Source organism: Dasypus novemcinctus, chromosome 7 (assembly GCF_030445035.2).
Source record: "Dasypus novemcinctus isolate mDasNov1 chromosome 7, mDasNov1.1.hap2, whole genome shotgun sequence".
NCBI classification, from domain to species: domain Eukaryota; kingdom Metazoa; phylum Chordata; class Mammalia; order Cingulata; family Dasypodidae; genus Dasypus; species Dasypus novemcinctus.
The window spans coordinates 11,414,070-11,440,796 of record NC_080679.1 but is presented as its reverse complement, the minus strand read 5'-3'; the positions used below and the strand labels follow the sequence as shown (position 1 = coordinate 11,440,796).

The 26,727-nt window shown below is 42.5% G+C and overlaps 1 protein-coding gene across 1 annotated transcript in view; it reads left to right on the top strand.

Annotated features, from left to right (window-relative positions):
• DIS3L2 (DIS3 like 3'-5' exoribonuclease 2) overlaps positions 1 to 26,727 on the top strand; it is a 392,051-nt gene that overhangs the window by 281,314 nt on the left and 84,010 nt on the right. The window contains exon 10 of the mRNA XM_058299893.2: positions 6,988 to 7,067. Within this exon, the coding sequence (XP_058155876.1) occupies positions 6,988 to 7,067 (80 nt within the window). The remainder of the gene's footprint in view (positions 1 to 6,987; positions 7,068 to 26,727) is intronic.

Sequence of the window (26,727 nt, the reverse complement as noted above, 5' to 3'; positions counted from 1 at the left end):
AAAAAAAAACCATCCTTATTCTTAGAAAAGTCATCCTGAAGTATTGGCAGGTAATGTGTTATGATCTCTGTAACCTACTTTGAAATAATAAAGACTTTAAAAAGAAAAGGTAGACATATAGAGGAAGAGAGGAAAGGGGGAGAGGGAATATGTTAACATTTGATAAATTTGGATGAGGAGTATTTGGTGTTCATTATACTTTTTTCAACTTCCCTGAAGGTTTGATATTTTTCAAAGTGAAAACGAAGGGGAAGAAAGTCGGTTTTAACATCTTCTCTGAGTTTAAGCCCTGGCTTTCCTGCTGGCTCTCACGGTAGCAGGCCAGTCTTGTCCTATGGCCTCTCCTCCAGGTTGTCGTTCCTTGCAGTATACAAAGAGACACGAGGATGGTGGGAGACCCACTGAGTGAGTGAATGAATGTATCAAGGGAGACCATTTCAGTCGGCTCATCACTGTCCTTTAAGAAAGCAAAGTAACCTACTAACCATCGTCACTTGACCTAAAATTTTGCTAAGGCTCGAGGTGGACCTTCCACAAACCCTGGTCAGGTGACAAGGGCCTGCCCAGAACACCACATTGTTTCTCTGTGCTGTAGGCTTGCTCTGTGATCTTGTGTGTGTCACTGCAACACCAAGTGGGGGGACAAATGGACTGAGGTCTCTTTCTGCTCCAAATGGACCAGAGTCTTTTTCTGTTCTGTGATTTGTGTCATATTTTAAAGTATGTGCTGGGGCAGTACACTGAGGGAAAGAGTCTTGAGATCCTGGCAACTGCCATCAGAAAAAGTGAAAGGTTCCTCCTCCCTGCATCAGTGGGGGCAGGTGTAGCTTCGAATGGTGAGCCCTGCTCCCTTCACCTGAGAGAGGAGAGGCCTGTCCATAGCTAAGGAAAATTAATTCAACATTTGACTACTGGAATGTCCCAGCTGGGCTCTTCATGACTGCACTCTTTGGGGATGTATTACCAGGGCTGAAATACTCCAGCTGTTTACTTTTTTTTACTACAGTTTACATGAAATTTTCCAGTTTCTATATAAACTATGATGCCATCTAATGTAAAGAAGTATGGAAGTATTGGTGTAAAAATGTACTCTTTATCCCCTTAAGGTTATTTCTTCTGTTTTTTCCTTTCCTTTTCACCTATTCACTATCACTGATCCATTTCCTCCTCACCAGAATTGCTTGCTAGCAAGGAGACAAACCCAGAATCACGGACAGAGGAGGGCCCCTATAAATTTTGTCAGTCTGGACATGGTCCCTGAACCACAGTTTGTAAAACACTGTTTTATGAGAAAAGAAGATGGGATGAAGACAGAAAAGGACATCCTTGGAAACAATAACACTGTGGTATGACCACAGGATTGGATACCAGAAAGTCATGAGTTCTAATCCTAAATGTGTTTCCCAAGACCCAGTGGCAAAATTGAATGGAAAAGTGCTAAAGAAAGTCCTTTGGCCATTTTTTTCATTCGTTTATTCATCACCTATTCATTGCCTGTGTGCTGAAAGGGATACAAAGATGGGTCAATAGCAGAGCCAAACCTTTGGGAGCTCCCAGCCTTGTCATAGCAGTAAGACATGTCCATAAGGAACCACCAACATGCTGGGACAGTGGCCAGGACCATTAGAGAAGGGCAGGTCGCATGCATGGGAAGTGCAGAGAGGGAGGGCCTTCTTCTCTGGGGAGCCACCGGGGAAAAACATGGCATTGCAGCCAGGCCTTGAAAAGCTCAGTAGCTTTTAGACCTTGGAGATTGGAGATTGGGGCCTCCGCGTTGGCAACAGCATGAACACGCTTTCAGAGAGCAGGGGGCTGTTGAGGAATGTGCAGTCTACTCTGGGAAAAGATAGTTTGGAGCTGTTTCACAGAGGGCTTTGAATTCTCACCTCATTTTTATTTTACTCAGTAAGGAGTTGATGGAGGTTTTTGAACAGACTTGTATATTAAGATGAACCTGACAGCAGCAGTGACTGTAGGGAGAGCTTTGTGTGCTATGGGAGCAGCCATGGGCAAAATGCGGTGAGGTGGAGGGTGGCACAGCGGTGTGTAAATGTTGCTGTGGAGCTTGCTGGCTCTTTCTAGCTGAAAGGAGTAGAGATGGAACCCAGAGAAGGAAGATGATGCAGGGTCAGAGGAAGTGTTTGACAGAAGAACAGAAATTCTTTCTATGCTTTCGTTATTTCCCAAGGTTTTTGGCCTGGTCTAAGGGACTCTAGAAGGCTTTTATTTATTTTTCATGTGTTCTTTGCCTGCACCAATAGCCGAGAGTAAAATAGGCAATCCTAGAGGTTCTCTATCCCTTTAAAAAGTTCTCCTCAGCCCTTCAGTCACGTGCCTTCAGAAATTTTAGTTACATAACCTTGCTCTGAATTGGAATTCTGCAGCCTCATGAACTGGAGTCTCATTCTTTCCCTCCCCCACCTGGCACTTTATTTTCTATGGGTCAGAGTTAGCTTCTTTCTAACCGTTGTTGCGGAACTTTTTAAATATTTGGTCTCACAGGTTCTAAAAGCTGGCAGACCAGGCTGCTCCCTGCAGGTTGTGAGACCAGAGCCTTCCAGAAAAGGAGCCAGTAAAATCCCAAGCATGTTAACAGAGAGTAGCAGCTGCGCGATGCACACCCCATGGCCCCAACCCCGCCCCTGTGGGGCCAGGCTCGCAAAGCTGAGGCCAGCAGCTCCCAGCCACTACGGCCCGCAACCAGAGGACGCTTCAGGCACCACATCGTGGCCGACTCGTAATCGTGGCGATGACAACAGATTAAATCACTGGCTCTCAGCACTAAGGCCTGGGGTTCGTCAGGGTCACTCACTGTTCCCTTGCTTCTCCCAATTTTCCATAGTGAGAGAGCAAGTCTGGAGTCCACTGCTACAGTAGAAACACTTGTTGGGAGCCCTCTGAGTTTTCCTCTGTCTAGAAGTGAGTTCTATTAGTACCCTGTACTGCCTATCTCTCTTTCTTCCAGACCCACCATTCTGGAATGTTGTATATGTGTATACATATGTATGACTTTATTTATACCCTATCTCTTTCCAAAACTGATGTGAGACTGCTTACAGATATACATATAATATAGTGAAAAAAAAATTTAACAAGGGAGACAAAAGGAATATATGAGTAGGAAAATTGGACACAGCCGAATTTAATGTTAGGTTACAGAGTTCGGACTACAAATGAGGTCTTCGAAAGGCAAATCGAGTTTCCTGGCAGCCAAAGCAAAGAGGGAGACTTAGGAATAAAACTCACATGACCCTAAGATGCAAACCATTAGTCCAAGAGAAGAAGGGTGTTTTCATGCATAACTCCCCCCATAAGTGAGCATAAAAGGGACACTGAATGATCAAATGGGCAAGATTCTCATCAGCTTCCCTGCAGTGACTACTGTAGCCATTTTGTTGACTTGTTGTCGTGTCCTTCCAGAGAGCTGTAGGACAGAGGACTCTACCAGAAAGGTGTACACAGGGTATTTCAGGACAGCTCCATCATTTCTCAAAAGGTGTACTTCAGAGGAACTCAGGTTTTGAAAGATGCTCTGTAACAAAAAAAGTTTCAGGATCAAATGGGTCTGGCAAGAACTGTGTGATGTCAGCACATCTGAGAAGTTCTACAATTGAGAACTCTGTTTAACTTTAATCCAGCATTTCATTCAGGGAAACATTGATCCACATTAGAGATCAGCAAACTTACTATATAGGGCAAAATATTGTAGTCATACAATCTCTGTTACAACCTCTTGACTCTGCCATTGTAGCAAAAAGCATGTCTGTGTTCCAATAAAACTTTATTTATGGATACTGAAATTTGGATTTTATATAATTTTCACGTTACAATATATTCTTGTCCTTTTTTTCTCAACCATTTTAAAATGCAAAAGCCATTCTTAACTCGTAGGCCATACCAAAAAGAGATGGTGAGCCAGATTTGGTCTGTGAGCTGACCCCAATCGAGTAAAATATTTGGATGGCATGTTTTTCCAACCAGGCTTCCTGAATGCTATTCCTCCGAGTTCAGTTTTAATTTACACTTCTATGTTTCTGGTGTAAAAGCAGATTAAAAAATAATAATAATAATAGTAGAGGATTGCTTTGCATGCTTACAGGTAGGTCTATAATTTTCCTCAGAAAACAATTGTGTGTCCTTTCAAAGAAGACATTTACAAACGAACAACCTAAGCCTTGAATTACTCTATCATATAAAGCTGAATCAATATTAGGTTGGAAATGTTTTAGTGGGGATCACCATCCATTCACCAGGTCTGTAGAAATAAAACTCTCCAAGGAGCCAAAAACATGTGATTTTAAGAAAACATAACTTCCTAGTCAACCCTCTAAGTAAACAAATAAACTGCACCCCCGCCCCCGCCAAGCTAACAGAGTGTTCTTTTTTATTTTCACGGTGTAGAAAACGTTGTGCTAGGTTTTATGGGGGATACAGAAAACAAGCAAAGAAACAGACAGTTCCTTCTTAACCCTGTGAACCCAGTTCAGGTCCTCACCAATTCAGAGCCCATTACTGTGGTATCTGGATTAATTTCACCTCCCCGTCTCTTCCTCTCACCAGCCACTCATTCAGTCAACAATTGCCTCTGAGTTGCAATCTCTGTTAAGACCCGGCCCTCACAGAGCTGACTTTCCAGGGGACATCAATGTTTCTGTTTCCCTCTGGCACTCTTGCTTACAACCTCTTTTTATGTCGTGCAACAGAAAGTATTTCCATGTAGCCTGAGACCTCAACCTTTGTGTTCTGCACCCTGTGTGATTCTTCTCGAAACATCTGCTGAGAAAAGTGGTCTCCTGATGAATGCTCTTTCTGGGCCTGCACTCCGCATGCTTGTTCCCTCCACCTGGGCAGCACCCTTTGCCCCCTACCTTTCCGTGTAGTGGTAATGACATCATTTCAGCAGATCCATAGTTTTAAAGCTAATCACTGTCATGAAGTAATACCAGTTTAACAAATATCACTACATAGCTAAACATCTTTATAAAAGATATTTTATATCTGATAGACAATTGTTGTTTAATTAGGGGAGAATCTATGCAATGTTAATTTTTTCCCATTTATAAGAACAATAATTGAAGTGAGAATTTTTATAAATATAGAAAAATATTTTAAAAAGTTAATCCATAATTCTGCCACCCATTGATCAACCCTTTTGACTTATTTTTTTCTTTCCTTGACTCTAAAGTAACATATTTAAAATTTTATTTTTAAATTAACAAAGTTGACCTTTTTTGGTGTACAGACTTCTGAATTTTAACCCATGTATAGATATGTGTAACCATTTGCATAATCAAGATAAAAAACTCTGTCACCCAACAGACTTCCTTGTGCTAGGCCTTTGTAGTCACACCCACCCCCTCTCCAATCCTGGCAACCTCAGATTTCTCTGTCACTATAATTTTGTCTTTTCAAGAATGTCATATAAATGGAATCATACAGTGTGTAAGTTTTTGAGATTAGCTTCTTTCATTAAGAACAGTGCCTTTTGTTACAAGTTGTATGTATCAATCATTTGTACCTTTTAATTGCTAAGTTGTGTTCCATTCTGTGGGTATATCACAGTTTGTTATCCACTTACCATTTAAGGTCACTTTTATCTTTTTAACATTTTAAGATTTCTGAAATCCTGATGTACATGAAAATCAATGTATATATTTAACATAGTGGATTTTTTTATTTCCCCAAAAAAACTTGTTAAATTGATGGTATATCTTATCATTAATCCTATCCTAGAATTGTAGATATTGTGCTGGTAAAATGGTCAGTGTGAGGGAAACAGAGGGCCGTGGAGGATTATTAGCATTAAAGACAGTGGGCAGTAAGGGACCAGACAAAGGACGACCCCGAGAGCTTTGCAGGCTGGTCCCCAGAGCAGCTTGGCAGCCTCTGAGGGCTTTGGGGAAGTGTCGAACAGCACCATGAAAGAAGTCTTTAAGAACAAGGCACATCTGACTGTGGAAGTACCAGGATGTGCCCTGTTGGCAGCATTGATGCGTCAGGAGGAGACAGGGACAGGCAGCCTGGGGCTGCTAGTGCTGGAGGAAGAGCTTGAGAAGAGTGCAGCAGGGGCAGAGAGCGTGGGCTCGCCAGTGTGGAGAGAGGAAGGGTGGTTGTTGAGAACCTCCCTAGCCCAAGCAGAACCTGGGCAGGAGAGGACAGGGGGAGTGCAGACTGGGCCACTGACTCCAGTCTCATCTTCAGGTAGATATTTACTTGGTGGGAATGGGTGGGATGGGGAGGGTATATTATATGGAAGAATTTTGTTTTTTTTTTAAGAAGAGAGAATGTCCCAGGGCTGCAGAGATTGAGTGGGAGAGCGAGCTGTACTTAGGAATAGTATAGAGGATGTCCTTGTTTATAGGAGTTCAGTTAAAGTATATGATTATTCCATGGGAGCAACTAGAGCCATTTTTAAGTTGGATTATGTTACAGCGAATTGTATGGCCCGTAGCATTTTGCAAAACTGATTTTGCTCCTGTCCCCCTGTGTCACCCCAGGTCAGGGGATTTATTCTTTGGCACAATCCTCTTTTGTGAAGTAGGAGAAGAAGCAATCACATCCTCAGAGAGAGCCTCGAAGGAGAGGTTCCCATCAGCCACTACGGAAGGGGCTGGCAAAAATAAGGACTGACATTGGAGAGTAATTTTTACAAAGAGAATTGCCCCCTTATCAGAGCCACTTCTTGGAAGCCTCGTTCGTGGACTGGGCCTCATTTCCACGGCCCACACTCCCTTGCTTCCAGGCAAGTTTGTCCGTCTGCAGTCTCAGAAGAGGAAGGCCCCCAGAGACTGTCGGGAGCCTCACTACCATTACCCATTTTGTCTCTCCCTGTCTCCCTTGCCTTCTCAACGAGCTGATAGAAATTACTCTTCACTTCACCTCGCAGAGCACATTTGCAATATTCAGTGTTCTTTAAAGGTGCCCTGCAATGGCAGTAAAGTTTCTGTTGTTCGTGGCATAGCTGATTATATCTTTAATCTTTCCTAGAAAAGACTGTATCTTCACCATAGACCCTTCAACTGCTCGAGACCTTGATGACGCGCTCTCCTGCAAACCACTCGCTGATGGTAGGATGGAAAATTCTATACCATTCTGGGTAACAGGTGTCTGCACACCTTGTGCTCCCTGGGTGGCGTTATGTGTAAGGTTGGGTTTGTTGTGTTCCTGAACTTGTCATAGGGCCCTGAGCCTACAGTGTGTGACCTAGTTCCTGCAGTGACCTTGGGAAGGGTGAGAATAAGAAACGTCCTGTTGGGAAGTGGACTTGGCCCAGTGGTTAGGGCGTCCGTCTACCACATGGGAGGTCTGCGGTTCAAACCCTGGGCCTCCTTGACCCGTGTGGAGCTGGCCCATGCACAGTGCTGATGCCCACAAGGAGTGCCCTGCCATGCAGGGGTGTCCCTCACGTAGGGGAGCCCCATGCAGAAGGAGTACGCCCCGTAAGGAGAGCCGCCCAGCACAAAAGAAAGTGCAGCCTGCTCAGGAAGGCGCCGCACACACGGAGAGCTGACACAAGATGACGCAACAAAAAGAAACACAGATTCCCGGTGCCTCTGATAAGGATAGAAGTGGTCACAGAAGAACACACAGTGAATGGATATAGAGAGCAGACAACCGGGGCGGGGGGTGGGGGTGGAAGGGAAGAGAAATTAATTTTTAAAAATTAAAAAAAAAAAGAAACGTCCTCTTACCACAGCTCTCCCAGGGCCAAGAGACAGTGAGGGCAGATGAACTAGTTCCCCGCCTTGGCCCTTCAGGAAGTTCCAGTTTTGGCGTAAGGTATTATAAAAAGAAACCCCTAAGAACTCTGCTTCTGAGAGGCACAGGGTTCTCTACCTGAGTCTGCGGGCAGATGAGGGTGATTTGAGGTATTTGCTGCACAGGGTATGCTCTCAGTGGGAAGGAGGAGCACCCTCCCTGACAAATACCACCTAAGGCCTAAGCTAGACAACCCTGGGCTCCTCCCAGCAGGTCTTCTGTCTGTCCAGAAAGTTGCAAGAGGCAGGCCATGAGGGGCTCTTTAAATAGTCTTTCAGAATGGAACCAAGCAGGAAAAAGTAGGATTGAGTCTAGCTTGTCCAACTCAGTAATCTTTGAAAGTTACAGTTTGAGGAAAGGGAAGCAGCAGTTGATTCTGAAAGGGAAAATGCCTGGGTGTGGGAAGAGCAAGCCCTATCTAGTCCCTTGCTAGTGCCCCCCAGTTGTTCTGATTAGTCTTTAGCTACTTCTCGCCTCTCTCTAGGGTCCTTAGGTCCTTCTTGAAGGTGGCCTTGGCCCAGCTGTTGGCCTTTGGCCGCTTGCCCATAATGGGTAGCCATCCTTGCAGCTGTAGTCTGCTACAGAGTGTTGATGGTGTCGTGGCCAAGTCTTCTGAACACTGCAGGCTGCTCCACCTCTCCCACTGACACCCAATTCTGTAGGTTCAATGTGTAACCTCTTCAATAGACAGAGCAGATGAGTAGATAGAAAACAGCATCGCCTAGAAAAGCTTTTCTCTTCTTTTAGTGGGAGCCCTCCTTGAAACTGTGGGAAACATTGCTCAGTATTTTCAACTGAAGAAAACTGAAAGGAAGATAATGCATAGAGAGAGAAAAGTTCCCATGGAAATTTTATCAGAGTCATAGCTTTTAAAAATCTATAATGTGGGATGCCTACTTCTAAAAGCAAATCTGGGGTTGGTTTCTTACATTCTGAGTAATCTCTGCCACATGCAGAAGCTCACACATGCCTGCCCTCTGTGTGGGCCTCTTCCCCAAGCCATAGTTGGACAAGTGCCCGAGGCACAGAGCCAGGTGCCTGTGGACGTCACCTCCTATATTTCCCTTCTCTCCAGGATCAAGCCCTTCTCTGTTTGTTCTCTAATGCTTGAAAACAGTAGTGTCATGTGTTTTGTCCAGTATTATAGTTATTAATGGCAGAAGGGTAAATCTCATACCTGTTACTCCATCTCAGCTGGCTCAGCACCCTTCACCTTGACAGGACCCCACGGAACAGTCCTGTGTCTTGCCCCACTCATTCTACCTGCTACAGGTTCGTGTAGAGGGTACAAGTACACCAGCAGAGGTTTCGAGTAGGGAAGTGGTGCCAGATATGACCTGAAAGGGAGATTAGGAGCAAACTGTACATGTTTGTAAATTTCAGACCTAAGAGTGCTCTTTATTTTTGGTTAGCCAATGAGAAGCCACTTAGATGTTGCTCATCAAGAGAAAACACAAAAAGAGAAAAATAATTTAGCAATGCAAGATGAGAAAAGGAGAGAAAATGGAGACGGGAAAAGGAGAAACATAGTTTAGGGGTGTAGTGAGTAAGGTACTGGACTAGAGATGGTGGCAATATCAGCAGGTGGGGAGGACAGTTGTGAGAGGAGGATAATGACAGAAGAACCCATGGAAGTGGGTATTGGAGTTGAGGGAGAGGAGTCCAAGAGGGTGTTGAGGTTTCAGCCTGGCAGTTGGAACCCACAAGTTAGGGACAGGGATGTCAGGGGCCCAGATGCTTTGGGAGAGTATGTCAACATGGAGTTGTCTCTCTGATGATATGTAGTAATATAAGCCTCTGTAAATCCTTTTTGGAGGGGCTAGGGTATAAGTAAGCTAAATAGATACAGTTTGTCTAACTAGATACCAAGAAAGCACTGGAGAAAATTTAGGCAATGCATCAAAATGCAAAAGTGACTTTTATTAAGATGTGGAGATCACAAGTGATTTTTCTCTTTTCTCATGTTTCCAAATTTTTATAATGTAATAATAGTTTTGTAATGAAAAAAATTTTTGTAATAAAAAAAAATTATGAGGTGCAAGAAGTCAGAGGCTGCCCAGTGGTGCACTGCACCAGGTGATCAGCCACCTTCTGCCTGCTTAGTTCTTGCATTCCAGAGGAGTAATTAACATCTGTTCATTTGGCAGAGAAGCAGGAAAAGGAGTCAGAGAAGAATCCAAAAAGGTCCGAGTTGGTCAGTCAAGCGTTCTATGGTGGCACTTCTACAGTTGGCCTTTGTGACAGAAGGTTCTGCCATGGCCATTTATCCAGGGGGATGAAAACTGAAAGTCAATTCCAGCTTGGATTGGAGTGAGGTTGGCTAAGCTCAGGTTCCTTTAGTTACCAGTTCATGTTAATTCTTGCTCAGAGGGAAAAATGTTAATGTTTCGAAAAGGTGATTTCTAGGCATATATACATGCCAATAACTATATTTATTTAAAGAAGGTATCATGGTTGAACTTCCTTTGGTTCCCATTGAAATATCTGAATGGCTCTTCTGTGAAAAAGAAAATAAAATTAGCTAGTTTTCACTCTCCCTTTCTGTAGGGTTCAGATATGCTCCCAGGACTTGTCCCCTTGCCCAATCTCTCCATTTCAGGAACGGAACTTAGGTATTACATCTTGCAGAGAAATTCTGTAAAAGTATAGTGACCATCTGGTCTACAGTAACTCATAATTCGGTTTTTCAGACCAAAAGGAGTACCACTTAACCCTCGTGAAGCTCAATGTTGGGAGGGATCCTCTCAGTCATCTGGCCAGCAGTTCTCCACCTTTTTTATTCTCCAGACACACTCAAAAGAAGCACTCCCGTGAGCGTTACCCAACATACTGGCTTTAGCACCACCCTTTCTTTCACTTTTGCTCAGCTAATATTTAAGAATGCAAGTGAGTAAAAGAATGGTGTTATAACCATAACCCAAAATCTACTCCACTTTATAAAGACAGTAAATCACATGCTTCAGTGTTTCATTATTGTAGCAGAGCACTTGCAACACATATCACAGCTGACCTCACCACTCAAATGTGTGAATGCCACACTTGTCAGATCACCCTCTGTTTTTCAAATTACCTCCACAGCATCCATTTATTGACTATCCAGATTACATTGAACTCTCTGCCTTTGAAGGCAGCCCATTCTGTCTTACGATTGCACAACCCTAGGAAACCCTTCCCTGTAATGGTCTGAAATACTGTCTTCCTGTAATTTTCCACCCATTGGTCCTATTCATGCCCTTGCCCTTGGGGGCCTGACAGAACCAGCCTAGACTCTCAGAAGACAACCCTTCAGATCCTAGGTGAGAGCTACCATGTATTGTCTGAGTTGTAACTTCTCAGCTAAGCATCCTGTATATTCACCCACGTCCTATAGCTTGAGTCCATTGACTGAGTCCACTTCCCACGTCCAGGGATTACTTCTGCATTTATGAAGTTTGAGGTCCAGGCTGCTTGTAGCCAGACTTCTCCTTGCTGTCATGGCATGGGAACTTTCTTCTTGTCACTTCTTCCTTATTGGTCAGAATTGGGCACACATATGTACCCATTCTGCTCAATTAGACAATCATTTAGTGCTTTACCTTAGTCTTCTGAGAGCGGAAATTGCTAGCCAGACAAGTCAAGACCTTTATTCAGCTTTTAGTTGATCCAGACTTCTGATAGATCCTACAGGAATTGGATGTTTGCCACTTGTCCAGCATCTTGCTTCTCTAATACTGTATGCTCTGTATCTAGAAATGGCAGGAATGTCCTAGCTGGGCCTTAAAAATGAATGAGTGGGGCTGAGGGCAAGGGGGACTGACTGCTAATGGATAACGGAGTATCTTTTGGGGGTGACGAAAAAAATGTTATGGAATTAGATAGTGGTCATGGTTGTCCACCATTAGAATATACTAAAAACCACTGCAGGGAATATGAATGAATGGATGAATAGACAATAATAAATAAACAAACATACAAATCCACTCATCCTTGCAGCTTTCTGGAAATCGGAATTTACATTTTGGCCACAACTTAGCAGAGGTCTTGATGGAATCCCTGTGCTACATTCCCATAGTCATGTCTCTGTCTCTGCTCCTTGCTGCGCTTATCTCTGAACCATAAAATCCCAGCCTCTGCTCAGCCATCTGCACATACTTCCCATCCTCACAGTGTGCAGCCATGTGAAAGGCTCTGCCTCCTGTCCAGGTGGAAGAAAACACCAGAGCAGTAGGCACCATCTGGGCTGAGGGCCTCAGGGAAGCAAGTTGCCCACTCTGGTCAAGGGAGCACCAGCATTCAGCCTGGTTTGCTTCTGTCACCTTCCTGGCCACTCGGCTTTCCCTTCCCTGAGGAGGATGGACTAGGGAGCCCTGGCCCCAGGTCCCAATTCAGTCAGGGGACTAGGGCCTGGAAGACCAGGAACAATGCCTTCAAAAAATTCATGACCTCCGTGACATCCCCATTTGGTTATATCTGTCACCTGCTGAGAATGTCTTGCCATGGCTGCTCACCTTGGCAGACAGAAGGAAGTAGGAAGTGGAGATACTGTGTCCCCCTGTGTGTCAGGCTTGAGCTAGAGACCCTGAGGGATAGAACCAGTAGTAGTGGTTGGAGCTGAAGTATCTGGACCTGCTCGTGGGAAGGAATGGCAAGCTTGGGATTCCTGGAGCTTGTAAGTGAAGAGGTCCATGCATGTTCCCAGCAACGAGACCTCATCCTGGCCTCTTGTTCTCATCTCTGGGAAGACCTCACCCCGTCAGCCATCCCTCATGCCCTCAACCCCTTTATCTTGCCCTTTGTTCTGCCCTCCTTTTCTCACTGTACAAACTTAAGTCTTCTTCATCCTACGGAAGCTTTCCTCAACCCTGCCACAGCACTAGGAACTTCCATCTTCCTTTATCCACCAAGACAGCTTGAAAGAATAGTCTGGGCTTTCTGCATCTCCTTTCTCATGTCTTACTTACTCTGTATTCCCTTGGCAACATGGCTTCAGAGAGATCAATGAAACAGGATGGCCCTGACCTCAGTCTACCAAACAGCTGGATAGCTTTTGGCTTTTTTGTTTCCTCCTTGAAGTTCGCTCTTATTGGGACTGAAAGGGCCCTACTTGTTCTTGGTTTTGATTTTTGCACTACTTTTCCCTGGTATCTTCTCTAAAGAGCTCTTCTCTCACTGTTTACCTCTTTTTGGGCCTCAGCAGAGCTTCAGCTTCATTGCCTTTCATTTCATGCCCTACAGATGCTGTGCTTGCTGTGCCCTTTGCCTGGAGCACACGTTCCCTGGAGAGCCACATGGCTAAGTCCCTCCCCTCTTTCAAAATTTTCCTGAAGTGCCACTTTCTCAGTAACACCTTCCCTAGCCTCACTGCCTCTGATTTCACCCCCTCGCACTTTCTATCCCCCTTCCCTGCTTAACTTTTTTTTTCCCCCACTCATTACTTGCTAACATACTATCTACGTGACTTCCTAATCTTGTCTCCTGTCTTCCCGCTGCTCACTGCTTGATGGGTCCCCAGAACTGAGCACTGTGTCTGGCTCAGTGAATCTTCACTGAATGAGTGAAGAGGTGGTATTTGCAGGCACATCTGGAGGGGAAGGGTTTCCCAGCCAGGGAGAAGAGCGTGTGCCAAGTCCCTGGGATAACAGAGAGTTTGGGAGGGAACTTCTACATAGAGCTTGGCATGTCTGGAACATGAGAGTCAGTGGTAGTTGAAAGAGAGGTGAAATCATGAATGGCTTTGTGAGCCATTCTAGAAAGTTTAGCTTGTATGGGGAAGATGGCATTTCGAGTTGGAATGCATCATCATCCATCCATTCAACAAACATGTACTGAGGGCCTACCAATGGCAAGGGCTATGCTTTGTACTAGGTATACAGTAGTGCAGAAACTTGACAGGATTCCTGTCCTCCCCCAGTTTACTGTCAATTAACATTAAACAAGTAAATGTGGGAATGACCCATAATTTAGGTGTGAGAGTGGGGTGGGGGGCGGGGACTGAGTAAAAGAATAAATAGGGGTATGCCAGACAAAGCAAGGAGAAAGAACATTTCAGCCTAAGGGAATAGAGCCTGAAGCCTATGAGGTACCGTGTGGCTGAAGCCTGGAGAGTGGTGGGGGTTTCTGTCTTGGGCAGTGGGTAGAAAGTAATGCCATTCAGCAAAATAGAAAATATTGAGAGGAGCCGGGTTAGGCGAAGATGGTGAGTTCAGGTGAAGACATGTTGAGTTTGCCATCCCTGAGAGACATCTAGATAGAAATAACAAGGGAAACAAGTAAATCTAGGCATCCAGGTTGGAGATTGAGTTTGGGCGTTGTCAGTGTACAGGCTGGGGAGCAGTGGCCAAGGAGATGTCACTGAGAGGGGGTACAGGCCAAAACCCCAGGAGAAATGGCCCCCTGTCAAGAGGTAGAGCAACCCACAGAACAGCTAGAGGACGAGGCCAGGGAGACTGGAGGCAACAGAGGAGAGAGGGACAGAGACAGGCAGACCAGGCTGAACCAGCCATCAGTCACAGTTGCAGGGAAGTCAAGGAAAAGAGAACTGTCAGGAGTCCTTTGGATTTGGCAGCTGGGATATCCTTGATGACTTCAGTGAAACCCGTGTTGGTGGCTTAGAAAGGAAAGCCAGACTGAAGCTGGTTGAGGAATGAGTGGAAAAAAAGGAAATGGAAAACACAAGTGTAGATGGCTTTTCTAAGAATCTTGGCTGTGAAAGGTAAAAGAGGCAGAGTTACAGGAGGGTTTTTCCTTTGTTTTTAAGATGGAAGGGATTTGGCCATGTTTCTATACTGAGAGACAGGAGAAGAAGAAGGAGAAGTTGAAGATTACAGGAATGAGAGGAGAGGGTTGACTTTGCAAGGTCTTGTAGAAGAAATTGGGGGATAAATTCAGAGACTGAGTGGAAAGTGGGCCAAGGCAAAGGAAAACCGCCTCCTCTGAGAAGGAGAGGCGGACATAAGGAATGGGCAACTGCTCATGAGTGTCCACGCCTGATAATACCACCCACTTACCCACTTCACCTGTGCAATAGGAAGCAGGACCACCTGCTGAAGGCAGAAGGGGGCGGGGTTTGTAGGAGAGGGAGCTGGCCAGGAGCCGGTCGTGCACAGCCTCGCCAAGCCCTGTTTATGCCTGGGCTTGCATACTGGGAAGTTGGGTTGATAATAACGATGTCTTCGGTTCTCAGTCTGCTAGGTGTGGGAGTGCAGATGGTAGATGGTTGCAGTGATTCAAAGTTGGGATTTTAATGTGAGAGAGGGCACAAGGAAAATAGGACACGGGTGCTGGGACCCTGCTTGCCCCCTGACCCGTTTCTTCTCCTTTGTCCCCTATTTTTATAAAGGTGTTATCTGCCACCCCATCAACCTAAGTTTTCAAAAAAGGAATCCTGAAATCACATCTGATTCTTCCTCGCATCCACCCTCAGACTCCTTAGTGCTGGCTCCAGGACTGTTGTCACAGCCTTTTCAATTACTTCTCTCCTTCCCTGTCTACCCTCTGCCTAGCTACCCAAGTTATCTTTTCTAAACTGCACACACAAGGATCAGATCTCATCACTTTTCTTTTTGAAAATCTGCTTATACTTTTGGATAAGGTCCCCGTCTCTTAGCAGAGTATTATGTTAGCAAAGTCCTGTAAGAACAGCCCTCAGCCTCCTCTCCCACCTTCCCCACCATACATACATGCATAGTGGTCTCTGGCCACTCCAGACTTTGCAAATCTACCGTACTCTTTCCTGCTTCCAGCCCTCTGCTCGCTCTTTTCCCTCTGCTTAGGATGCCTTTTCTCTCTGCCTACTGCTGTGCTATATAAAATCTTAACTAAGAGCAAGATAAAGTCTTCCGCAGAGCTCTCCTGGGCCTTCCCAAACCCTCAGCCCTTTCTTCCTGGAAGAATGAATTGGTCCTACCTTTTCCTATCAGCCCATTATCTTCATGTCTCTAATATAGCAGTAAGCATTCTTACTTCTGGATTTAGTTCTCCTTTTTGCTTGTTTCTTAAGGGCCAGGGCATTCCTTGGACATCTCTGTATATGACGTATCATGCAGGGTATTTGGCTTTTAAAAAACAATTGGTTAAGTCATAACTAACCAGGGAAACTGTTGTATACTGTCACAATGTTATACCTCCTTTTTTCTGTTTCTTGCCTCACCCTTTTTTTTTTTTCTTTTTAATGTTACATTAAAAAATATGAGGTCCCCATGTACCCACCATCCCCTCCCCACACTCCTCCCATATCAACAACCTCTTTCATCATCATGGGACATTCATTGCATTTGGTGAATACATTTTTGAACACTGCTGCACCACATGGATAATGGTTTATATTAGAGTTTACACTTTCCCCCAGTCCACCCAGTGGCCATGACAGGACATACAATGTCCAGCAACTATCCCTGCAGTACCACCCAGGACAACGCCAAGTCCTGAAAATGCCCCCCCTCATATCTCTTCTTCCCTCTGCCTTCCTTCAGCAGCTACTGTGGCCATTTTCTCCACATCAATGCTAGGTTTTCTTCCATTACTAATCACAATAGTTCCATAGTAGAATATCAGTAAGTCCACTCTAATCCATACCTAGTCCTCCATCCTGTGGACACTGGGATGGTTATGTCCACTCCACCTGTATATCGAGAGAGGTCTTAGATTCCACAGGAATGATGGATGCAATTCTCCTACTTGCAGTTGTAGGCACTCTTGGCTCCTGGGCCTCACCCTTTATTATTTCCATTATACTTTTAAGTTTATGGGTTACCTATGGACTTTCATCCTGACATATATGCCTATGGCACTTTGTTCCCTAAAACAAGTCTGTTTTTTTGAAATTGAGCATACCTTTCCCTCATTACATTTAAGTCTTTCAGTCGGTCTCATTATGTCTTGGTGATACCTATGAGATAACTGAATTATATCTAATGTTCACAATTTCTGTTACTCTAGCCCTTTGATTTTGGATATCTGAGGTTCACTTCTTCCCAATTATTTTTTTGTGGTAAGGCACTTGACTGCCTACACTGTTCTAATGCCTACAGCTTCTACAGCAGTTTGTTTCATGATATTATCCATCATTTTTCTCCATCTTCCTCCTGTCTAAACCCTTATTTCCAAATTCGAAAAGTGCTCATTTTCTGATAAAATTAACTTCCTAAATGACGACTGAGATGGTATTTAAAAGATAGTTTGTGATACAAAAGCCAGAAATGTTTTTCTTTTAATTATATTGGCAAACAGTCTTGTTAGTTAAGAAAAAGGCTTTTAATACCCATGTACTACTTCAGTGGCAATGCTTCTCTGTCAGTTTGGAGAAATAGAAAGTTGTTATCACAAAATATTCCAAGTATTCCTTTGGTAGGAGACAGATCTTAAGGATATGTTAATGAGACATTGGAAATTGAAGAAAAGCTTGGTTTTAATTTCTCTGTTTAGAATGTAGTTTGGAAGTTAGGTAGGTATACAGGGATAACATCAAGGTAATGCCAGACTTAGAAAATCAGGTGACATTTTGGGAATGAAAAGCAACTTCTAAACAATTATGTGCAATGTCCCCTTACCTGGAGATCTGTCAATTTCAGGTGAAATCTGCTGTTTTAGTTTGCCTAAGGCCAAAAGAAAATACAGGATAGTGCTTTTTACTCCCTTTGGAGTCTCAGATCTCTTTGAGCATCTGACAGTAGGTATAGACTCTCTCCTCAGAAAAATGCACAAATGTGTATATATCCAGAATTTTTCATAGGACTTACATTTCCAGTAATATTATAGCACAGATATCCTGAAACCCCTTCTTCAAAAAACTCTTTAAAATACCGGGTCTTTTAAAATGTATGGCTGAGCTGGCAGGAAAATATGGGAAGTTTTTATAGGCCAGGAATGAAACAAGAGCAGAAAACCAGAGAACTATGTATGCACTAAAGCAAGCAGCTAACCTAATGGTATCTCTGATTCATAATGCCCCAGAGGTTTTGTTCAGGACCTGAATTAACACTACCTACATGGTCCATAAAACTGCATGTTAGGGATTTAGTTTAAAGTAGCCCCAGGTGGGTTATGCTTCCAGAAGCCTGGCAGAATCAGAAGCATGTGTTTTCTGGAGGAATTAACCCTCAACCAACACCTGAAAGGTTTGCCTCAGGTGAACATTCCAATAAACATAAACTCACATAAAAGTCGTGAAACACATAAGGAGATAAGGCACCTTGATGACAGTCAACATAAAAAGCAAATGTTAGAATCGTATACATAAAGAATTTGAATAGTAGAAGTATTGAATACAAAATATAAAATATATATTTTTAGTATCTATAAAGAAACTGAAGAGGGAATTGAATTGTGAATAAGGAATAAGAGACTACCAAATGACCAGAAGATTTTTAAAAGAATTAAATAGAACTTCTGGAAATGAAAAACTACAATAAGTGAAATTAAAAACTCAACAAATTGGTTAAACAGAAGATTAGAATCAGTAAATATAGAATTAGAGAGCTGAAAGATACATCTTAAAAAATTCCAAAAGTGCAACACAAAGAAGCAAAGAGGAATTATGAAAGAGTGGTTAGGAAACAAGGAGGATAGGATGAGAAGGTCAAATTTTAAGAATTCCATAAAGAAATAATAGAAAAAGGGAAAGAGAAAATAATGACTGAGAATTTTTGAGAATCAGTGAAAGATTTGAATCTTCATAATCAGGAAATACAGTGGATTTTCAACAGGATAAAAAAAAAGAAACCTACACATACACACATTATACTCAAAGGAGATCTTAAAGTCGGCGAAAAGAAAAGACATCTATGGGAAACGGACTTGGCCCAGTGGTTAGGGCGTCCGTCTACCACATGGGAGGTCCACGGTTCAGGCCCCGGGCCTCCTTGACCCGTGTGGAGCTGGCCCATGCGCAGTGCTGATGCGCGCAAGGAGTGCCCTGCCACCCAGGGGTGTCCCCCGTGTAGGGGAGCCCCACGCGCAAGGAGTGCGTCCGTAGAAGCAGACAAAAGAAACAGGATGCAGCAAATGGACACAGAGAACAGACCCCCGCGGGAGGGGGGGGAATTAAATAAATAAATAAATCCTTTAAAAAAAAAAAAGACATCTAGACTGAAGCTGACTTCTCGGCAGCTAGACTGAAGCCGACTTCTCGGCAGCATCAATGGAATCCAGAGGCCATAGGAAAGTACCCTCAAAGTATCAGAGAGAAGCTTTCAACTTAGACTTACTTGCTCTGCCCAGAAAAACTGTCTTTCAGGAATGGAGGCCTAATAAAGATATTTTTATGCAAACAAAAACTGGCAATATACCACCAACAGACTCTCACCAAAGATTTGAGCACCCACCTACCACATAGGAGGTGACATATTCATTTTTCTAGTATTAGAGTGCTATTGATTGTCAAACTCAGGCTTTTTTTTTTCTCAAAAATCATTAATGAAAAACAAAAAACAAACAAAAAATCATTAAGGCTTGAAAAATTGACATGTTAGGATTTAAACCTGGAACAGAATTTGAAACATATAAACTTGTATGTATGATTCTTATTATTCAATTTCTACATTATTTTTATATTTATATTCTACATATTATATTTATAGTGTTCATATTCCATAAACATTATAAATATATTTTTAAAAAGAATAATAGGAATAGAGTACATAAATTCCAAACTATTAGAGAGGGACAAATGGAATGAGAAAAACAACAACCAAAAAAACTCAAATTAAAAGAAGGCATGCCAAGAGAAAAAAATATAGAGAAAAAAACAGAACAAATAAAAAGCACATATGAAGTTACCAAAAAAATAGTAATCACAATAAATTTAACAAAGACTGTTGAACTTGATTTTAAAATCTAGTTATATGCTGTTTATAACAGATGTACTTAAAACATAGACACAAAGATGAAATGGAAAAAGATATACCCCTAATGTGCTAAGTAAAAGAAAGCTAATATTTTATTAATGTCTGACAAGTAGATTTTAAGGTAGAAAACATTATTTAATATAAAGAGAGTCACTAAATAATGTTAGAAGGATCCATTTATCAGAAAAATGTCATTCTAAGCATATTGAATAGTATAGCTTCAAAATATATAAAATTAGAGTTGATAGAAATACAAGGAAAAGTTGGTAAATTCACCATCATAGTTAGTTGATTTAATATACCTTTCTCAGAAAATCATAGTTTAAGCAGTCCAAAAATTCAGTAAAACTATAGAAATGAATAGCACAGTTAAGTTTGGTCTAATAACCGTATATCTAGAATATGATACTCACATTTGGAGATTGCACTTTATTCTCAAACATACAGAGAACATTTATAAAAATTGACTTTGAATAAAATCATTAAGCATTTTTCAAAAACTCATTGGTATCATACAGATTATGTTCCTGGGCCACAAAGCAAGTAAATTAGAAACAATTACCAAAAGATTTTAACTAAGAAAAGGTCAGTACATTTGGAAATTTTAAATAGGAAGCAGGTGTAGCTCAGTGGTTGAGCACCTCCTCACCATGCACAAGGCCCCGAGTTCAATCCCCAATACCTCCTCAGAAAATATATATGTGCACACACACACTTCCCATTACACATCTGTCAGCTTAACAAAAGTTAAAGTTTGACGAAGTATTCTCATCCACTGCTAGTGGAATAGAAATGGTGCATCACCTTTGGAAAGTTTACTATTACCTAAGAAAGTTGAAAATATGCATACTCTATAGCCCTGCAATTTCACTCCTTGGTTTAGACCCTAGAGAAACTCTTGGATATGTGCACCAATAGACATGTGGAGTAATGTTCAAAACAGAATCATCCGTAATCACCCCAGACTGGAAGTTTTGTCTAAATATCCACCCAATAGATTGGGTGAATAAATTGGTGTGTTCAAGCATTAGAAAATGAACAAATTACAACTGCACTCAATAGTAAGGATGAATCTTGCTAGCATGATATTGAACTAAAAAAGTAAGTACTGAAAAATGTGTATAGCATGATTCCATTTATACAAAGTTCAAAACTAGGTAAAACTAAACATATTATTTAGGGGTATACAAATGTGGTGATACTATTAAGAAAAGTGGGGGGATGGTGATCGTAAAAGTTAGGATGGTAATTACTTCCTTGGGGGCAGGAGATATCACTGGGCTGGAAGACACAAATGGCATGTGAGTTACGACCATCTGTATGCCAATAAGTTTTCAGATGGATGAAATAGGTGAGTTCCTATGAATACTAATAAATAAATAATGCATTCCAAATACTGTCCTGCTTTCTGTTAACCCTCTTCTCTCAGATCAGTGGCCACCTGCATAGCCTAAATCAGAATATTCTTGGTGTCATGCCTCCCATTCATGCCCTAGGAAGAGTAGGTTGCCTGCCTCCTTCCTCGTGGCTGTGTTTACTGCCTCTGTGCTTGCCTTCCACATGGAAAACAGAATGCCTCCAGAGAACTTGTGGTCACCATCCCCACTACTTCCTTTACCACAGGAGCTACTTAACTCTGAAATGGGCTCCATGCTGACCACAGGCTCCCCACCAGTGAGCCAAGGATCACTCAAAAGGCTTTGCTACCAAAGGACCATCAAAAAGGAAACTTGCCTTCTCTAATAAAATAAACCTAGATTCTCAAAGGTTAGCAGTTGAGGAAGAATTCCCTGGACTCAAGGGCAACTAAACCGCGTGGATGGTCTCCCCTTGGGCACCCACCCCCTCTTTGCGAATCACTACTCCCTGCTGTTAGTTGCTGGCAGGACTTGTTATCACTTGGGTCCAAGCGTGGGGCCCATCATCCTTTGTGTAGTACCTCAAGCATAACTGAAACCAACGTGTAATTTTCTGAAACAGGGTTTCACTGAAGGTTAGAGGTAACAAAAGGAAAATGAGCGCTCCAGAAGTGGCTGGCTTTCCCCTGCTCCCAGATCCAGGCCCATCTAGGTCTTCACCTGTCCCTACCCAGTGAGTATCACCCAGGCAACTGCACCTGCACCTCAACATCTGCCCTCCAAAAGTCTAGACCGAAGAGATCCTAAAGAGGCCTTGGGGCTACTTCCTGCATTTTGTATTTCATGTCTGAAGACCTGCCACTTTCCAATAATAGTAACATTGGGAAAGTCTATCCCCTTTGGGAAAGAATGTGCTCATGCCTTGCTCTGCAAGCCACAACAGGACAGTTTTCTTTTCAGTGCAGTGTAATGGCAATCTAAGAGTCGCCTACTTAGAAAAGCAGGAAGGTTGTTTTGCTCTGCCATCTAATAAGAGAGGTCTCATCTGCTGCTCTTCCTGCTACATCAGCAGCACCCAACCCTGTGGCAACTTGGAGAAATCATTACATTGTGCCACCTACCACCCCCACCTTTGCACAGTGCATTTTACCTGCCTTACAATTCTTAGCTCTGGCTGGAGTGTCCGCACCCCACAGCTGATGCCCTTGTGGACTCCCATGGACAAGGGAAAGAAGGTGGGACTCTAGGCTCGTGACATGGGTGATCAGTGAGGAAATAGGTTTTGCAGTCTGAGTCTTCAAGCACAACCAAGAGCACACTGCAGCCTACCACTGTGTGAACCTGCTGATGCTCCATCTCATCCTGCTTTGAAGGAAGGCTGGAGGGGACCATTGGTTTCCTGAATATTCTCCTAGGCGAGTACTCCCAAGCAGCCTGAGCACCAGGTACTAGGGGAGGCCCTGGCACATCTTCTTTGTTTACGTTCTGAACTCTCCTTTCAACCTTTGGCCCGCACTTTGCTTATTCTCAACTTTCCTGCTATCAGTCTTGCAGTTATTTTCCTTTTTCAGATCTTCCCTGACCTTTTGGAATTTGACTTCCTCTCAGATAGGATACTTTAGTTTAAACCCCTAGATTCAGTTCCCTTATTTTCTTAACCTATAGCTTGTGCTTCTCCCTGGTTCATTCTGTTTAAACAAGCAGAACCCTGACATGCCTCATTTCAAAGGGATGCCCTTCCTAAGAACTGACTGCTATACTATAAGAAGCAATGCCAATTTAGCTAGAAAAGTTTAACCTATTAAACTTAAACCAAAAGTAGCTTGAAAATAAAATCTGTGGAGTAAATATGGCTTAAGTGATTGAGTGCCTGCTTCCCACATGGGAGGTCCTGTATTCGTTTCCCATTGCCTCCTAAAAACAGAAAAATAAGAAGCAAACAAACGAAAAAACCACTTTATGGAAAGCACCGGCTTCCCATAAAGCAGGTTTCAGGTTCATTGCCCAGCCCCGGTACCTAAAAAAAAAACAAATAAACAACAACAAAAAAACACACTAGTGCAACACTTAAACATAATAATAAATTTTGCTTAAAATTTGTTCTTTGTGTTCTGGGGAGAGCCCCTGATAACTCTTCAGTAAATTTTGGAAAAGAAAAATTACACTTCGGGGCGCTTTTCTACTTGGACACATTCCTGGGTTTTGTCTCTGATGTGTTCATCATGCCCAGTGCTTCAAATACTGTTCCTCCTACTCTCGTCTTCCATGTGAAGCCATTTTTCATCCTGATTTTGAAACACTAATTTTTACCTCTTGTAATTTCTATGTAAGAGGGCATTCTGACCTTGGGCAAATTCCAGGCAACCCAAGTATTTGATCTCAGACAAACCTTATTTTCATAGTATGGCTCTTGACAATGACCCTGGGAAGAGAAATGGAAAATACTGGAGAGCTGTCAGCTCACAAGGAAGCACATGTCTTTCTCCATTCATTTGGGACATTGGTGAGCAAACAGTTTTAACTCTTCTTGTTGTCTGATCATTTTTTACTGAATTGTACCTTGACTCAAAAAATCCAAATAACTGAATAGTCATGCAAGACCTCTGGCATGGAAGTGGGTTTCTGGGATGTTTGCCAATGAGTCCCTGTTTTGAGTACACAGGATCTAAATGGAAAGTATAAGTGGAGAGACAGCTCAACCCCTCTAAGTCTTATTCCTATGTTCCATTCAAATCTTGCTAGCCTGGTTTCTATGGGGTCTGGGCTTCAGAAATTCTCTCTCTCTATTTTTCATGAATGTCTCAGTGCACTTTGTTAAACTGCATTTGGATTCTGGCCTGTTCCTCTGCTCCCAGCTCTGCTGATTGGTTCCAGTTTCCTTGTTCATTAAAGCCAAGATAATCTGGCACCCACCCATCAGGAATCCTCAAGTATCTGGCACCAAGGTAAACCTGGAAGTCAGTGAAGAAGTCCCAATGATTCAACACACTTGTTGCATGATGAGAGGCAGTTGTGGTATAGCAGAAAGAGCACTGAAATAGGAGCAGGAAAACTGGGTTCTTCTCTCATCTTTGCTTCTACCATATCATGTAAATTTGAATGTGTCCGTGATTTCTCTGACATTCTCTTTCCTTAGCTATAAAATGGAATTTGGACTAAACAGTTTCTTAAGTGTCTTCCAGTTTCAAAATACTGAGTATGTGAGAAGCTCTGTTTATGCCTGTTGTTGCAAAAACACAACGAGTCTTTAAAGTTATCAGCAATAGTTGCCTAAAATCACATAAACTACTATTCCACTATTAAATAAGACTTGGAATTTTAGTCAAGTATTATGCTAAAATAATATTCAATTGCTGCTTAGAAGTTAAGGTGGGAACAGAACAGAGGTTCTAAAAGAGACTCACAAATATTAATATATGATTGCCAGTTTTCAACAAAGTTGTCAACTCAATGTTGTGAGGAAGGGATGGTTTTATCAGTTAATGGTGCTGGATCAGTTGGATATCCATTTGGGTAAAAAAATGAATTTTGACCTTTCCTTCACACCATATGTGAAAATCAATTCCATGTGGCTCATATACATATATGTGAAAGGCAAAACATTAGCACATTTAGAAGATGGCATAGAAAAACATTTCGTGACCTTGGAATAGACAAAAATTTCTTAAACAGGACAGTAAAAGCATTAACTGTAAAGGAAAAGATCGATAAATTAGACTACATTAAAACTAAGACCTTCCGCTCAGCAAAAGACCCCATTAAGATAATGAAGGGGCAAGTCACAGAGTGAGGGAAGATATTTATAATACATATATCCAACAAAGGACTCATATCCATGATATATAAAGACTTGAACAGGTGCTTCACAAAAGAAGATAGGCAATGATCAGAAACATGTGAAAAGGAACTTAATATCCATGAGGATATGGAATTTAAAACCAAAATACCATTGTATACTCACTTGAAAACAGTCAATACCAAATGTTAGTGGGTGTGGAGTAGTTAGAGCTCTCATATCTGTTGATGGAAGTGGAAGTTGATACAACTGCTTTAGAAAACTTCGGGCAGTACCTGAATGTTGTCTCCAAAACGAAGTTATTTTTGATCATGTTGAAAATCACACTTGTTCTATTTATTTGTCTTAAAATGAGTGTTCCACTAAATATATGTGTAATCCTTCAAAAAATTTTCAAATTGAGAGAACTTGTAGCCTACAGGAGTTGACGAAGAGGCGATTTTAAGTTAAATGAAGTACCTCTTCTAAGGGTCTATCCCCCATAAAGTAGTGGTTAATATTACCTGACCTCCCCGTGCCTCAGTTTCCTCATCTGTGGAAAACAATGTCTCATAGCCTTGAAGGATTAAATTAATACAGCTAGAGTGCTTCAAAAAGTAAGCATCAATAATCTACTATTTTGGGGGCAACCAGCCTGGTGGTTTCATATCGTAAGCATGCATAATGATATAATTTTTGTTAACTTTTGTGAAGCCTTAGTAAATAAAAATTTAGTTTCTCCTCATGCAGCAAGATTAAGAAATGAGACTGCGTGGTTAGATCCAAGAACTAATTGGCATGGTGAGAAAGTAACTACCAAAAAAGACTTATCCAAAATGAAAGAAAGCCATAGAGGTCTTTTGTCACCAGAATATACAGCTTTTGCCTTTCAGAATTCAAGGTGAATATGAAAGGAAGGCTAGATTTGGACCAAGCAGTGGTTGATAACAGTTAACATTTAATGATGAGGCATTTAAGTGCACATAGATGTTTCAGTCTTTAAAACTTGTTCAAAATTGTGTATCTCTTATATCTAGCTATTCGAGATGAGTAATTATATTTTGTTAACTAGAAAGGCTTTTGAAAAATAGAAAATCCACAGTTGAGTTAGAAAGTGTGCTCATATTCTATTTTCAGACTACATCTGTGGGAAACCCTTCTGCTGGGATCACACAAACACTTCCTGCACACCTACAGGCATGGGAAAGATGGGGTTCTTCAGCTAGCCATACATGCCAGAGCCTACAAAGTGGTGATGGCACCTCGGGTTGCTGCATACTCTGTTCACATTTGTGGCATAAAAATAGTTGTTTCCTACTCAGAAGGTATGCTCAGTTCTTGCTACTTCATCATCACAGTCCTTCTTCCCAGAGCTTGCTTGCAGAGTGCCTTGGTTGCCTGTCTTTTTTTCTTTTTTTAATTTTTAAAATTTTATTTCTCTCCCTTCCCCTCTTCCCCCCCATTGTCTGCTCTGTGTCCATTCACTGTGTGTTCTTCTGTGTCTGCTTGCATTCTTGTCAGTGGCAGCAGGAATCTGTGTCTCTTTTTGTTGCGTCATCTTGCTGCATCAGCTTTCTCTGTGTGCTGCGCCACTCCTGGGCAGGCTGTGCTTTTTTCACACGGGGCAGCTCTCCTTGTGGGGTGCACTCCTTGCATGTGGGGCTCCCCTACGCAGGGGACACCCCTGTGAGGCACTGCACTCCTTGCATGCATCAGCACTGCATATGGGCCAGCTCACCACACAGGTCAGGAGGCTCTGGATTTGAACCCTGGACCTCCCATGTGGTAGGTGGATGCTCCATCATTTGAGCCAAATCTTCTTCCCCTCAGCTGCCTTTCATCTGCCGGGAGGGCTGTGAGATAAGCTCTCACACACTCCCAGTGCCTCCTCCCAGGTCAGCTGGTGATGTTTTTTCTTGATGTACTTTGGGGCATCAACAGGTGGGTGGGGATGCAGACGGGACACAGCATTTGGTTGGTTTGCTTTTATTTTTTAGACTATTAAACAAGTAAC